Source organism: Dunckerocampus dactyliophorus, chromosome 16, assembly GCF_027744805.1.
Source record: "Dunckerocampus dactyliophorus isolate RoL2022-P2 chromosome 16, RoL_Ddac_1.1, whole genome shotgun sequence".
Lineage (NCBI taxonomy): Eukaryota > Metazoa > Chordata > Actinopteri > Syngnathiformes > Syngnathidae > Dunckerocampus > Dunckerocampus dactyliophorus.
In genome coordinates, this window is record NC_072834.1 from 12,524,786 (window position 1) to 12,540,424 (window position 15,639).

The 15,639-nt window shown below is 38.9% G+C and overlaps 1 protein-coding gene and 1 long non-coding RNA gene across 3 annotated transcripts; one reads left to right on the forward strand and one right to left on the reverse strand.

Annotated features, from left to right (window-relative positions):
• Positions 1-163: 163 nt before the first annotated feature.
• radx (RPA1 related single stranded DNA binding protein) lies at positions 164-14,740 on the reverse strand. 2 transcript variants are annotated; one of them, XM_054755775.1, is made up of 15 exons: positions 13,682-14,740; positions 13,364-13,506; positions 13,096-13,288; positions 10,352-10,460; positions 6,785-6,885; positions 6,582-6,695; positions 6,412-6,507; positions 6,149-6,316; positions 5,718-5,875; positions 5,532-5,650; positions 5,385-5,426; positions 5,205-5,299; positions 4,897-5,133; positions 2,683-2,853; positions 164-2,591 (listed from the first exon to the last, which is right to left on the reverse strand). In XM_054755775.1, exons 1-15 carry the CDS (start codon positions 14,274-14,276, stop codon positions 2,455-2,457), a joined length of 2,478 nt encoding a protein of 825 aa, XP_054611750.1. In that variant the 5' UTR covers positions 14,277-14,740; the 3' UTR covers positions 164-2,454. The 2 variants fall into 2 exon arrangements, with proteins under 2 accessions (XP_054611750.1, XP_054611749.1); XM_054755774.1 differs by having other exon boundaries at positions 4,897-5,136.
• On the forward strand, positions 1,100-10,720 carry LOC129169391 (uncharacterized). Its single transcript, XR_008566423.1, has 3 exons — positions 1,100-2,814; positions 6,438-6,499; positions 6,609-10,720. It is a non-coding gene; the product is annotated as an uncharacterized LOC129169391 (long non-coding RNA).
• Positions 14,741-15,639: the final 899 nt, after the last annotated feature.

Genomic DNA, 15,639 nt, shown 5'->3' on the forward strand with positions numbered 1-15,639 from the left:
CAGTTTTAACATATCTTTACATGAATTATGTTATACTGAATTATTTATAAATCAGCCTGGATATTGTGAAATATTTGGAAATAAATATTTTTAAACATATAGTATGTAATGTGATTGTGAGCGGAAAAACGGTTTGTTGACCTAAGTTGTCATTACCAATTTACTTCCCCCCCCCCAAGTTAATAACTTTTATTTATTTATTTTAAAAAGGGACTAGTGCGGATTCATGAACATTTATATGTAAATATGCCAGAATTAGCCCAAAGGCTAGTTTACAGCTGTAGTCCCTGGCAGGTCAAAGGAAGAGACGACGACAAAACAGCAAACTGTCACACTGGAAAACTGTGTGCCAATGATAATGCATGGACAATAAAATAATAAACAATGACATCATAGAACAGTGTACAAGATAAAACATTATCATGAAATGAATGCCCACAGATCTGGTTCCTCTGAAGCCAATGTTTGAGACCGATTAAATGTATTGAAGGTCGCAGAGTCTCTTACATCAACTGGGATGTTGTTCCAAATTTCTCTACCTTTGACTGATAACACCTGTTGACTGAATGTTGTGTGTCTTTAAGGTACTAGATAGTCATCTCTGGTAGATGCTCTTGCTACCTTTCCACTCGTGGTGGATTTTATCTTGATAAACAGGAGCAAGTCCATTTAGAACTTACATATTGAGCAGGCTAGTTTAAATTTTCTAAAAGTATAAAAACATTTTAGCAGTATTTTCTGGCAATGATGATCTGATTTGCCGAAAATTGTGAATATTAAAGCTAACAATTTTGGATATGTTTTTAAAAAGATAAAGTAGAGTCCAAGGGAACGCCAAGATATTTAAATCCGCGTACAAACTGGAGTTCATCTCCTTTCATAAAGACATGTAAACAAGACCTAGCTGCTGGTCATTTTGAAAATAACATGCAGACAGTTTCTTTCAGCGTTTAGTATAATATTTTATTTAGTCAGCCTCTCATCAGTACAGATGACTGCAGATGTCAACTTTTTTAAAGACTTCTGCCAGACTTTGCATTTGTCAAAATGACAGCATCATCTGCATATTATATGATATCGAGGTCTTTGCAAACATTTCGTAAATCATTAATATATAATGAAAATAAAACAGGTCCAAGTGTGGAACCTTAGGGTAGTCCAGCCTGACAGTCAAAATATGGAGATTTGATAGTGTTCATATGCACGAGTTTGGGCTGTATGATTGACTTAATTCAATATCATTATCACCACATGGAGGTACCCACGGCTGCGGCTGAGCATACATTTTTACATAAAATGTCTTTGTTTTTGTTATAAATAGCATATTTTGACACAACTTCAGTCTCGTTTGTGTCACTAAAGAATTGGAAAAGACCAGTCTTTCACAGAAGACCTATACGGACGCAAGATGGCGGCGTGTGCACACAGCTAAGCCCATTTTATCTCTTCCAGATTTGCAGTTTTGTAGTTATTATTTTGTTCAAATTGGGTCTGGTTTAACATTTTACTCCCAACGAGAGCTTGTGGATATTGGATTTCGCAGCGCCAACGTTTTTAACACTAATCTTCGACTCGTCTCTGAAGCCTCCACGGTACCAGAGGCTACACACACCACCCAGCCGGGCGGAAGCGCTTGCAAGCGGCGTCGAGAACGTAAACAAACGCTCGGAAGGCGCGGAGAAATACGAGCTAACATAAGCTCACGAACCGAAAAGACTCAACTACTTTCTTGCTAATGTGTGGTCTTTAGTGAATAAATGGACGAGTTACGATTCCACTTCACCCACAGTAAGTGACTTTTGGACTGCAGCGTCACAATTTTCACCCAGACATGACTGAACAGCGGAGTACCTGACAACGCTATTGTGCTAGCCGACCGCCACACAGTCCGGGCTGATAGAACAGCAGATGAAACAGGCAAGACACGAGGCCAAGGACTGTACATCTATGTGAACTGCTTTCTGTGTCACAAAATAAAGATACTGTTGCACACCTACTATGTCAAGTTGTTTATCGAAGAGTTTTAGCCTTTTTTCGAGGTGGAAAAAGTCGCAAATGAGATCTGTTTATTTGTAGGGATCATTATTAGCAGCGCTCTTTAAAAAATATATTCGACTTTTAGTCGACTATGAACAAAATCAGATTCGACTATGAAAGTCTTTCGTCGAAGACAGCCCTTAATAATTTTATCAGTGTGCTCTGAGCACCCGACATGATTTTCTGTGCATGCATGTGTGAGACACGGCTCAGTTTGCTTCATATTAAACGCAGCACTAAATATCTGACATGCATTTTAACTCTCTGCATACTCATCGCTATTCTAAATACTTTATTCATAGATGTTATGAGCCATAACATTTTTGAAAAGCAATCTAGAAATCAGAATTTATGCGTGTGTTGTATTAAACAAGCCTTGTATGATTGCGATAATGTAAGATCTATATTTGTAAACTGCTACAAAACAGAGACCTCCGTCACTTTGTAGACTTTGCTAATCAGTACCTCCAGCTCCTCTCCACCCAGGTGACAAATGTCCAAGACACACACCAAATGCGTGTCTTCCAGTTCACTAGCTGTTGTCAAGATCTCCTCTGAAAGACAAAATACATTGGGAATTGTGGTATCAGTATGATGCTAAACTACACTGTAAATCGGTCGGGTAGCGGTGGTACTTGTGATGACCTGGTCTGGGACCTGTTGCCTCGCTGTTGCTGAGGGGGCTGAGGAACCCAGAAGACAGACAAGACATCATGGTGTTGTCATGGCGATCACAAATAAGACCTACTGCTCTATGCTCACTGGAGCACACAACAGGTAAAAAGGCGACATCCACAGCCATCCTCTTGTTTATGCCTGAATAAGCACATATTAAAACAAGGGCTTGTTAGAAATGCATTCTATGACTGTCATTTGGTCCCTGGTGACTCACTCTACCTTCGCACTAAACAAACTCAGTATTGCATGAATTGAGTCTCCACGGCGTGTCATAACCTGGAATTATTTGTGGCCGAGTGGTCATAATTGCGTTGAAATTGCCAAATGTTTACTGTATGCACATTGCTAGTAGCTGTTCACGCTAATATGTGTCCATGTTCGGTGGATGTACCGTAAATCCTGGTGTATAAACTGTACCCACAAAATTTTGAGGAAAAAAGAGATTCGTACATATAAGTTGCACTGGAATATAAAGACACACGTGTCCATGTCATAAAATGGTATATTGTGGTACGCACGAGTCCGTGAGGACCAGGCAGGTCTTTATTTGACAGGAGCCAATCATGAACTATGAAAAACTCACCATGAGCTTGTCAACCCATTGGAAATTGCAGGAGTTCAATATAACAGTCTGAGTCACGGTGTCACAATACAAATAAAAACTAAACTCATCACACAGCAAATTGATACTCAAAAGGTATACCTAAGAAAGATACAAATAAGTACCAATACAAGTTTAAAATGAAAAAATAACTATTTTAAAGTTTTCCCATAACGCATTGCGTCGGAGCAAAGCATTTAATTGGAGGACATGCGGCATAGAAAATGGCTGCAGGGAAGAATGGCTGGATGGATGGAGCTGCAATGCTGCCTCTGTCCACCAGAGGGAGCCGGAGGAGCCCAGAGGGAGGCTGACATCATTGCAGTTGCCCCAGCAGGCACCAATGAATGCTTTGCTTGGACGCAATGCTTTAGCAGAAAACTTACAATTTTTTGTTTTTTTTCTTTTTAAAGTACTTGTCTGTATATTTCTTAGGTATACAGTACCTTTTGAGTGTTAAGTTGCTCTGTGATGACTTTAGCATTCTTTGTAAGATGACACTGTGAGTCAGACTGTTATACTGTATTGACCTGCGATTTCTATTGAGTTGACAAGCTCTTTGTGAGTGCACATGATTGCTCGTGATTGGCTCCTGCCTAAGAAAGAGCTACCGTTTCCTCACTGACTTGTGAGCGTCACAGTATTTAAACAATTAGTAGTTTTAGTAGCTCATGTCTGAGAAAAACAGACAACTGTGTCTACTGGCTATTAAAGATAAAAGTAGAGTACATATGAATGGAGGAAGCTGAACAGTCATACTTTGCAATATAAAATGTAGCCATCACACTGCAGCGACCTATATTGTTTCTATGCAAATTGCGAGCCATCATCCCGGTCAAGTTGGTTATAATAAATCGAACAGAGGGCAACAGTCGTGTTTGGCCTCAAAATATATCCACCTGATCCACTTTTTACATCTACGAAAAAAAACTACACAGTCAATATGCAGAGCCTTTGTTCTGACAGTCAAACACTCAGAGACGTTTGGTCGGCAATGTAAATAAAATGGAACAACGCAAAATGATGTGCGAGTAATTGCAAAACAAATGCTGCTCTTTAATGCAATTGAAAAGCCAGCATTTCAAGAAATGCTGGAATACGTCTGACCGACAGTACGAACTGCCTGTGATACAAATACATGTCACAAACGGCAATTCTGCAACTTCACAGAATACATTAAAAGGAAATATTGCATTATTATGTATTCTTAATTATTATTTTGTATTATTATTATGATTATTTGTATTATTATTATCATCATAACAGTGGTTAATTTGGTCCCAAAAAATGTTGACAATATCATTTAGCGGCAATTTGTGGGACAATAAACATTTCAAAACGTGCTTGCATTCTTTTGTGACTCAGTTCAATAAGAAAGTTTTTTCATTGCAATTTTCTTAAAATTAATCCCGTCTTGTTCTTGTGGACCCAATCTTGTGCATTGTCTTGTGAGTTAGTGTCTCGTGACACCCCTATTATCTAAAGATAAAATGCTTATACAGTACAACTAACAGAAGGTATTATAAAGTCAGAATACATCAGATATCTGGGGACTCTTTACAACATACTGTAAGTCTTACCTAGTATGGTTACTTGGTAGTATCCTGGACAAACGGCAGGCGGAACAGCATCGGCCAATTGTTCTGGTGTCCACTGCATGGGGTCAAGGTTGCTCCAACACAAAAGCGCATTCTTCTTGTCCAAGGTGAACCTCCGTGAAATACTGTCCTGACGAAGAGCACCATGATGCAAATGTTCAGACACTTCTTGGCGTTGCCTCGGCCACCCGCTGCTCTCCCAGGATAGCACATCGCAGCCTGCTAGAGGCAAACATGCGTCAGAGCATATTTGTGTGTACTGTCACAAGAGGTTGATGGCAGCAATTCACCTTCAATTTGAGAGTGCACATTGTGTTCCTCTAAGTGTGACTCTCCCGCTTCTTCATCTGGCTCTCCTACTTCCGTATTTTCTCGTTGGGGCGACCTATAGAAGCAGAGAGCAGCAGATCTTCGTGGAGGGTGATTGAAGTGAAGAGCTCGTGTTAGCAACATTAACTGTTGCATCTTACCTTTTTGGCGGCACACTGCTTGCAGAACTCTGCTTTGCATTTCTGGAAAAATAAAAGTTATATTAATGACTTAAACCCTGGTATTACTCACTTTTGTTAACATAATCATAACAGCTAGCAAAAGCAGTATTAGAAACGAAAACATACCTCGTCTGTATTGTCCTTTTTCTTTTGCTTACAGTCGGTGGTTCCACCAAGGTTGACACACACAAAGCTGTTTCTTGCACATCCAAACGTGCTTGTTCAGCTGCGGTCAAATCTGGCATCTGCAGAAAGTGTATCAAAAGTTGGTTTAAAAATCACTTTTTTTCATTTTTATGTAATTTATCTGACCTCTTTCCATCCAGGGCCTTGTGCCTCTGTCATGCTTGACTTTTCCACGTATCTTACAGCTGTGATTTGACCTTGAATGGCAAGTTTTTTATGTTCTCGATACTGCAGGGTCTCCAACTCTTTCTTCAAATCAGACACAGCCACAAGAGGAACTTGTTCTGGACAATCAACATGAACATTTTATAGGACAAAAGTCAGAATGTACAGCCTCCTTCATCTATGGCTTATAAATATGTTCATACAGGTAGCTCAACAGTTTGTAACAACTCAAATAAACTGATTATTCTCCAAATAAAGAATGCATGAATACACTGACAAAGCATATTCTCTGCAAATGGGCAAAGGATGTGTTGCCATGAGGCATAGAGCACTAAGTCAGTCCAAGGCAGGAAGGGGGGGGGCAATACAAGTAAAAACAATTCTTGTGTCACCTGATGTCTCCGCCACAGGCTGTGTGAATGTGGGAGGGGCATGCGGGTAAGAGTAATGGCCACCAACATATGACCTCTGGAGAATCACATTGTCCTTCTGAGTCTTGGTCCACTGAATGAATTCCTTCACAGAAGGGTCATTCACGTATGGTTGACGTTTGTGGTAGCCTGTTATGTTGACAAAAGTGAAGCAAACAACACAGCCTTATATGTTTGTTCAAATAGACTAGTCTGATGGCATTAAATATTTGAACAGCGCTCACCAGTAATGAACATCTCTGTCTCACAGCTACTGGTGAGGTAAAGCGACGAGCCCGCTGCCTGACACACTCGCATCTGAGTGCACACCAGGTAGGTCACTTGGGGAAAGAGAGGATGTAATTCACATTTGTTGAAGAACACGTCAGCAGTGGCATCACATGAGTAGTCTTACTTGGACTGATATTTACAAACATTTCAGGTTGAGAAGAGGAAAAAATCTCCAGGATAAAAGGCTGCTCCGATGTTCCATCCACCGCATGAACCCAGCGGAACGTCCAGTACTTTTCTGGACAGACAACAAGGATGGACAGGATCATTCACACAAGAATACTCATTCACATGTGAAGAATATTTGGCATGTTTCTTAAGTCTCACCATTGTTGCCTTTACTCTTTATCCTTTCAACACGACCTACAAAGGTAACCAAACCGATGATGTCACATGCTGAGTTGTTGGCAAACTTTCCAAGCTCCGATCTGACAAAGTGAAAAATGTGGAATCACTCACGGATCACAACACAAATGCTGTCTATAAATTAAAAATAATTGTGCATTTGCACAAACAAAATAATTGCCTGTACAGTGTTTCCCATTCATTAATTTTGACCTCCACAGATGGATTCGGCGCTACCCATTAAGAATTGTCCGTGTTTATATGACTCTTATTTTGAAACCTTTAATTTGAAAGTGTTCTCCGAGTACTCCGGTTTCCTCCCACATTCCAAAAACATGCATGTTAGGTTAATTGGCGACTCTAAATTGTCCATAGGTATGAATGTGAGTGTGAATGGTCGTTTGTCTATATGTGCCCTGCGATTGACTGGCGACCAATCCAGGGTGTACCCCGCCTCTCGCCCGAAGTCAGCTGGGACAGGCTCCAACATGCCCTCGCAATCCTAATGAGGAGAAGCGGTATAGAAAATGGATGGATGGATGGAATTTGAAAGTGTCACTTCCAGGGCTGCAAGTAACTATTATTTTCTTAGCCGAGAAATCTGAAGCTTGTTGTTTCAATTAATCGAGTAATCGGTTAGGCCCAAGACCAGGGCTTTACAGCCACCTTGACTGCTGATTGGATGAGCAAGAGAAGGGGAGGGGAGGGGGACCAGTGTGTTCAGTCAGTGAGACACGAAAAAGACGTGTTTCTCCCGCCGTAAGCTATCCATAACAATGAATATGTCCCTACAAAGAAAAATATCGGAAGAAAATAAAAAAGTTTGATTCTGAATGGACATTCTGAATGGAATTAGCAAACAGAAAATTTAACAGTAAGACATTTTTAAAACAGGCACTCTGCTTTTTCTGAAACGTATTCAACTGCTGATGGGCGTGAGGGAGTGATTTTGGAACTACTACAAAAGGTTGAGCAGAGCAAACATACTTTCAACAAGTGGATGAATGCTCCAAACTCAACTACAGCTGCTAGCGTTGTGACTACACATGAGTGTGTAAAGAGGGGGAAGCCATTCACAGATAGAAAACACATGAATACAAGAATCGTTCATAAAAATATCACAGGATCTATTCTCCGCTTAAAAAAAAAAACACACACAGGAAATGATTCAGAAAATCAAAGAAATGCCTCTCTCTGCAAAGACAGTCAAGAGCAATGGCAACAAACATCAACAGGTGGAAAATTGATTCAGAGCAAGCATATGTAATTGCTTGTGATAAGTGATGTAAACTATATTGAGCAGACAGCACCGATATGCAGATGTGAACTATGATGTGCTTTTTTTATGCTAAAGTTGGCTACATCTTTTAGTTTTACACAAATACGAGAATGACTAAAAAAAAGCCTACATAGTTCAGTGCTTATGTCACAGTAGGCCTACACATGCCCTCTGCATCTCTTTGTTAGTTGAATTCTGTTGGAACAGGTACAATTTGTGCATAAGCTGTGTCATGTTTTGTGGCTCCGGACTATTTTTCTTTACTGGAAATAGGAAGCAAAATGACTCTTTTGGTGCTAAATATTGCCGACCACTGCCCTAGACGGACTAAATCAATATGAACCAAACACAAACAGTTAGTGGTTTGGTCCTCAAAGAAAAGAGGTAAAAATGTCAATCACTGTTTTCCAAAGTCAAAGCTGATGTCTGTGAATCAATTAATCATGGATTGATTGCTGCAGCTCTACTCACTTTCCCTCCCGATTTGTGTGTGTTGCAATCGATAATACTATTCTCTCAACCACTTTCTATAATCTATTGGTGCAGAAGTCATTGCCGATGTGAGTTTTCTAACGCTTTAATAGATATATTTGAAGCATTAATGTCTGCGTGTGATGTTTTATTGATGTTCTGATGTCATTAGTCTGAATGACAGCTGTTTATTTAGTAAATGGCATATGACTGCTAAACAAATTAGCAAATGGTAATAATAATAATGATTCAGAGTGAAATGAACCCATTATTCATTCACTCCTCAATTACACACTGGTGGTGGTAATCTATATCTGTAGCATCAGCTTCCCTGTGGCAGACTGATGGAAACGTGGCTGCCAATTTGTTGGAGTTTCTTACTCAATCCGTTCCATAATTTGATTCCACATACTGAAATGCTGTGGGTTTTTCGTGTTGTTCTCGCATATTCTCATGTTTAAAGTTTAGTTTTTCCCTAAGATCATATTTCTCCTCTCCTAAGTATTGTATGACATTTTTGGCTAATAGGTTATTTTATTTTAGTTGTTTGAAAATTTACTAAATCAGCGAATTTTTATATTTGTGATTTTAAAAATAAGGGATTTGTATGTTCTCTATACGCAGCAATATGGATTATCCTCACTGATCTTTTTAGCAGTACATTTAGCGAGTGAAGATTGCTTTTATAGTTATTACCCCATATCTCCCCACAAAAAGTTAGATATGGTAATACCATAGAGCAGTAAAGAGTGTGGAGTGATTTTTGATCAACAACATTTTGCTTTATTCAATATTGAAGTATTTCTCACCACTTTATGTTGTATATTTTTGATGTGAGATTTCCAGCTCATTTTTTCATCTTCTATGATTCCAAGAAATTTAGATAAGCTAACATTTAAGGTTACTTTTACCCTCCTTGAAGACGTGATTCTTGAAAGACACGATGTGGCAGCGAGACCAACCACCACCACCTTCCTGTGTTGACATGAGTTGTTTCTTAAATTCAATAGTTTCTCGCCTCAATAGGGTAACTCAAAATGGATGCCAAACAAAGTTCCAAGTGGGATTTTTTGATGAAGAGGGTGAGAAAAACTATTGAATTCAAGAAATAACTCATGACAAAATGTGAGATGACTCTGTGCCACAGTGTCTTTGGGAACAGTTTATAGCCCTTTCATTCATCATTCATATGCATTTAGAATTGTTTTATGCATGTAAAACTATAACTATAAAAATATAAAAATTTGTTTTGTGTTAACAGTTGATGACATCATAGACGGGTGACGTAACTGGGTCCAGTTGCCATTTTGTTCACTAGCTAATAGGATGCTAACAAGGAAGGGTTTCTGATAAAAATAATATAAGTATTAAGAAAACAAGACATGCGACATATTGCCAAAATTGTGGTGTAAGTTTTTTTATGTTAATAAAAAAAAAAAACACGCTAACCGAGGTTCACTGTATATGCAAGTTTATTTGCTTTATTCACTTTATATCACATTATATGACAAAGACATTGAGTTTATCTAACTAAAGTAATGCACCGTGTGTATGCTTCAGAGCACACAATTAAAACTGATCAGTCCATCCGATGACTTTGTGTTCTCTGACCGGAACCCCAGAGTTATCAATATTCCAAACACCAGTTTCACTCAACACTATCTGTTAGCCCTCATAAACACATGATGGTGGAACTCTTCCAGGGGGAGGAGGAAGCCATAAAAATTAAATGGCCAATTATGCAAATTTGTCTCAAGTATAGATAGCCAGATGATTAGTTAAATTACACGTTACATTACCTTTTGGTGAAGCGATAGGACAAATCAGGCAATGACCACTGAGGCTGAACTTCCTTAGGTGGCACTATGGTGATGACTGAAGCTGGATTGCGAGGGTTCAGGCAGATTTCTGAAGAAAAAAGTAAGACTTACAGCATTTGTATGACTTCTAGTCTCAATCAGAGAGGAGAAATATGATCTTAGAGGAAAATTAAACCTAAAACATTTATATGCGAGAACAACGCTGAAAACCCACAGCATTTCCGTGTGTGGAATTAAATTATGGAACGGATTGAGTAAAGAACTCAAACAATGTACCGAGATGAGCAAATTCAAAAAACAATACAAGCAGTTGATGTTTGCTAAATACAAGGCAGAAGAGTCCTGATTGTTCTGTCAGGTTTGTTATTTCATTTTATTTATTTTTTTATTTTCTATTTTATTTTATTTTATTTTATTTTATTTTATTTTATTTTAATTTATTTAATTAAATTTTATTTTTATTTATTTATTTTTATTTATTTATTTATTTTTTTATATAATTTTCTTTGTTGTGTTAAAAAAAAAAAGGAAAGGAAAAAAAAAAAAGCTTTGTTCTTATTTATTTATTTATTTAGTATTGTCATCATTATTATCATTATTATGAATGTTCTCTCTTTTTTGGGGGGAGGGTTATCTCACCGTTATCTATTATGTGTTATCCTGACTATCACTGAAAACATGACATGGAATCCAGGAAGTGAACTACATGTACTGTACTAGATGTAGAATGGATGGGGGGTAGGATTAAATAAGCTTTGCTTCTTCCTACTCCTTTTGGACATGTGGAACTGTCAAAGAATGATTCACGAGATGTATTCCATTGTAACCTTCATGTTCAAATAAACTAAACCAAACCAAACCAAACCAAACCAACGTTAATTCTTTCCATAGCACTCCGTAAAGTAGTTAAAAAGTGATTGTAGTACATTACATGACTTTATTATCATTATACTACTACTGGTAATACTACTAAAACCAGAAAAATAAAAAGCCCAATTAAATGTACTTTTCTTTCATTATATTTAATGACACTTTATTATTAGGGATGCGCTTTAAACAAATACAAAAATATGCATTCATTTTAGATGCACTATATTAAATAAAGTTCCTACATTTTACTAGTTCTTGTTGAGACCTGTGAGCACATCAACATGGACATAGTCTGATGTCCAGTAAATGTAAACACATTTGAAGTGCTGTTATGCAGAGATACTGACCGACTTAAAGGGATAGTTTGGATTTTTGTTTACATGGACATCAGCAGTGACTTACCCCGCACTTGGTCCCGTGAGCAGAGCTCTGGTCACATTTTAGTGATGAGAAACGTAGTTCCGGTTAGTTGCTCGAGTCTTGTAAGGAAAGAGTTTGGCTTATCAAAACAATATGCGCTCAAAAGAGTAATACATTTGCGTCACAAAAATGCCTCCTCAAAAAAAAGCAGACCTCACAATCGCGCTGTGTCACTTTCTCTCTTCCGATATATCGCTGCACGTTGTCACCTGTCCATTCTTGTGTATTCATGAGTTTTCAAGATTCAAGAGTTTTATTGTCATATGCACAGCAAAACAGGTAGTTATACTACGCAATGAAATTCTTATTCTGTTCATTCTCCCTAAAAACACAAGGAAATTAATAAGAACAGAAGAGACAATAACAATAAAAACAACAATACACAATTAAAAGCAACAAAAAAAATGGTGGATGTGTGCGTGTGTTGCGTGTGACATGTGTGAGTGACTCATTGAGAAGCCTGATGGCCTGTGGGTAAAAACTGTTTGCCAGCCTTGTGGTCCTGGACTTCAAATTTCTGTCGAGTCTGCCAGACAGTAGGAGTGTGAAGAATGAGTGTTGTGAATGTGTATGTGGTAAAGATGGCTGCTACGCTCGCATGTTCCTCCGCTGTAGAACACATACATAAACTAGATGGCTGTGTCGCTGCCGTAATGACACAATCTTCACCACATGCACAAGAACGGACAGGCGGCCGCGTGCAGTGACACAACAAAAGGAAGAAAGTAACACCGCGCGAGTGTGAGGTCTGACTTTTTTCAAGGAGGCATTTTTGTGATGCAAATGTATTATTACTCCTTTGAATGCATATTGTTTTGAGAAGCCAAACTCTTTACTTAAGTAACCCAAGCAACTAACTGGAACTACTTTTCTCATCACCGAAATCTGACCAGAACTCCGCTCACGGGACCAAGTGCGGGGTAAGTCAATGTTGATGGACTACACTGCTGATGGGGGATGTCATACAACTTCATGTCAAAAAATCTGAACTATCCCTTTAATTGGCTAGTGCAGCTAAACTAACTCTTCATGTAGTCGATGAAAGAATCTATTTTTCTCAAGTCCTTTTTCCATGCCAGTGTCATACTGAACAGAGCAGTTGTGTTAGAGCGGAGGCCTGCTAGATGTACAGTAGGTGACATCATGTTGTTCTTCACGTCTCAAAACAGTAGAGACTGAATCAACACTGCCTCTACTGGTAGCAGCCAAGAAGTTCACTCCATTGTGCCTCAATTGCTTAAGCAGGCAATTAACCGCCAATCAATTGTACACAATTGACAGAAATCTTAGTCTTATTATGTCCATTATTAATTATCAGCATTATTATTATTTTTTTTTTTTATCACATTGTTCTACTGCCTTATACGGCATTTGGTCCCTCTCTATTTTGCTTTGGCAAAACTTGGCAAAAAGTCAGTGTGAGACAAACATACCAACTGCAGTAAATTTCTTCATTCCATAATGGTCCATTTGTGGGTGTGAGCGGTTGGAATAACTCTGCTTCAGAGAGTAATTTTGGAGGTACATCACTGTTCCAACCTTGAGTGCTAGGTAAAACTGTGGACAGAGTTCATTCCAAAGCACGAGAGACATGGTGCCACTTTGGTCAGCGACTTCAAAGTATGCCTGAGAGAAAACAAATTGAGATGAAGGCCAAGTGGACTACATTGGAGGTGACATCTTGGCGGGCTTAAAATTTACCTGGTAGGGGAACTCTATCTTGGTCCCCATCTTGCCGTAATACCTCAATCGGGATTTCTGCATTATCCTTACAAGGAGAGGGAGTGTCTTAGATGAGCCTCTGAAAGATGACTCCAGGCTATGAAGGAGAGAGATCTTGGACACTGTTGACAGGAAGACGCTAAAGGTCATGAACATATTTACTTCTCACAAAAAGTTTGATATTCGGGTTCCTAAAACGCACTATAACCTTTACCCTTTGCCCAAATATCCCAACTTTTTGTGAGTAGTGTAACATACAGGTGTGGGTGCTGCATGACAGTGACCAAAGCATCTCACCATCTAACACCGGAGCACGTGAGGTGGGCACCAAGGTCCACATGTCCCCCACTGGATCATCATTGTTCCACAGAGGCAGGTAATGCTTGCGACTCACCTGGAGAGGCATGTCGCTTTGGAGCAAGGTGCTCGGTTCCATGCTGTGTTTGACCAGCATGGGCAGAGCGCTTACATCCCGAATATTAGCCATATTAGACAAGACGGCAGACCTCCTTGTACCACACCTCAACTTCTCAATGCTAATGTAGCCATGGCCCACTCTCCGCTCGTTGTACACTAACGAGCACTGCGTGATGATGATGTCCGTGCCTGTTCTGAGGGTGTTGATGTGCACCAAGTGATTTAAACTTGGGTGTAGAAAGCATTTGGCCCTCCACACTCCGTCAGTGATGGTTACGTCGTAGCTGTACTTCTCACACGACTGTTCTTCACTTTGCTCGCGCAAGTAGCGCTGAACTGCAATGACAGCTACACTTTCCGCCCCCTCTTCCTGCTGCGGTAGTTTCAGATATTGCCTGGAAGATAACTGCTCCAATGTCCTCTTCAGGAACGATGGACGAGGATGACCAGTCGAAGTAGACGAGGAACCATCCATCACGGACAGTTAATCCCAACAAGTTGCGTTGTAGTTAACGGTCTATGGTGGCTGCGACCAAGCTAGCGCAAGTTAGCTCGTCGGCTAACTATACGCCGTGACAATGCGTAACAATGCTGACGTGAAAGCCACTCATTAATGGAGACTCATTCATAACTAACAAAATACATACAATTACCAAATAAAACATTAGTAACCCCTTTTTGGTCAGTTCACAAACGTATTCCACTGACGAGGAAAGTAGCCAGTGGCTAACGTTCCAAACAACACAGGTGTTGCGTCACTAATTGAACAGTATTGACTGTGTCTAACAATACAACTGTATCCTAACGTTATTTCTGCCAGTAACCAATATTTTTGTCTGACCGTACTCGCAGGGCGTCGAATTTTTCCGCACTTTCGTAAAATTAAAAAAAAATCTATATTTCCTTTCAAATTCCCCGCTTGTTCGGTTGCCAGAGTCGGACAGTGATTACGTCATTAATGCGACAAATAAACCTCACTTCAGCGGTTGTACTGATAACTATTCTTGTTTCATTTCAAAATAATGTTGTGGCTCTGTTAATGAAATGGCTCAAATAAAATATCTTGCGAAATTGGTTAATTATTCCTATATTTATTTATTTATTGTATAGTGCGTTAATGTTAAATTTCCATGTTGCATTCAGCATGTAACTGAAACTAAGAACTAAAAGCTAAAAATAAAGTAAAGTTGGATATGTTGCAAGCCAAGTCACAAATGCACTTAGCCTACACTCCATTTAAAAGGTTGCCGCAGTTTCCCAACAGCCAGATACTTGTTGGCAAACTCGTTTCCTGTAAGACAGGAAGCAAGTATTTTACCACCAGAGACTGAAAAATAATCCCTTTTTCACAGATACCACGAATGTCATCAGTCATCTTTGCTCAATATTTTTCAGTGTTCATTTTCACAAATCTTGTGTTGTTGTTGTTTTTTTTTTGCTGTGCTGTTGATAGTGTTACATTGTTAATACTGTTACATATTGCTTATTATAAACTCTTATATTCTATATTGTATTATAGATTCACTAGAGAGACTATACAATATTTCAAAAATGTATATCCTAATTTCTTAAGAATTTTGATGATTATAGCTTACAGCTAATAAAAGTCCCACATTCATTATCTCAAAAAATGTGTAAAATGGTCAAAAAGTTAATTATTGCAAACTATTGTTTTCAATCTAATCAGCAAATTAATTGCAAAACTACTTTTAATTGGTCATTTAGTCTGAATTGATTTAACTGCAAATTAAATCCAGTAACTTTTGCATGATATTCAGATTTGTTGAGGTGCTGCTGTACTTAACAGCAGGCCTATGGCGGCAATGACTCGGAAAATT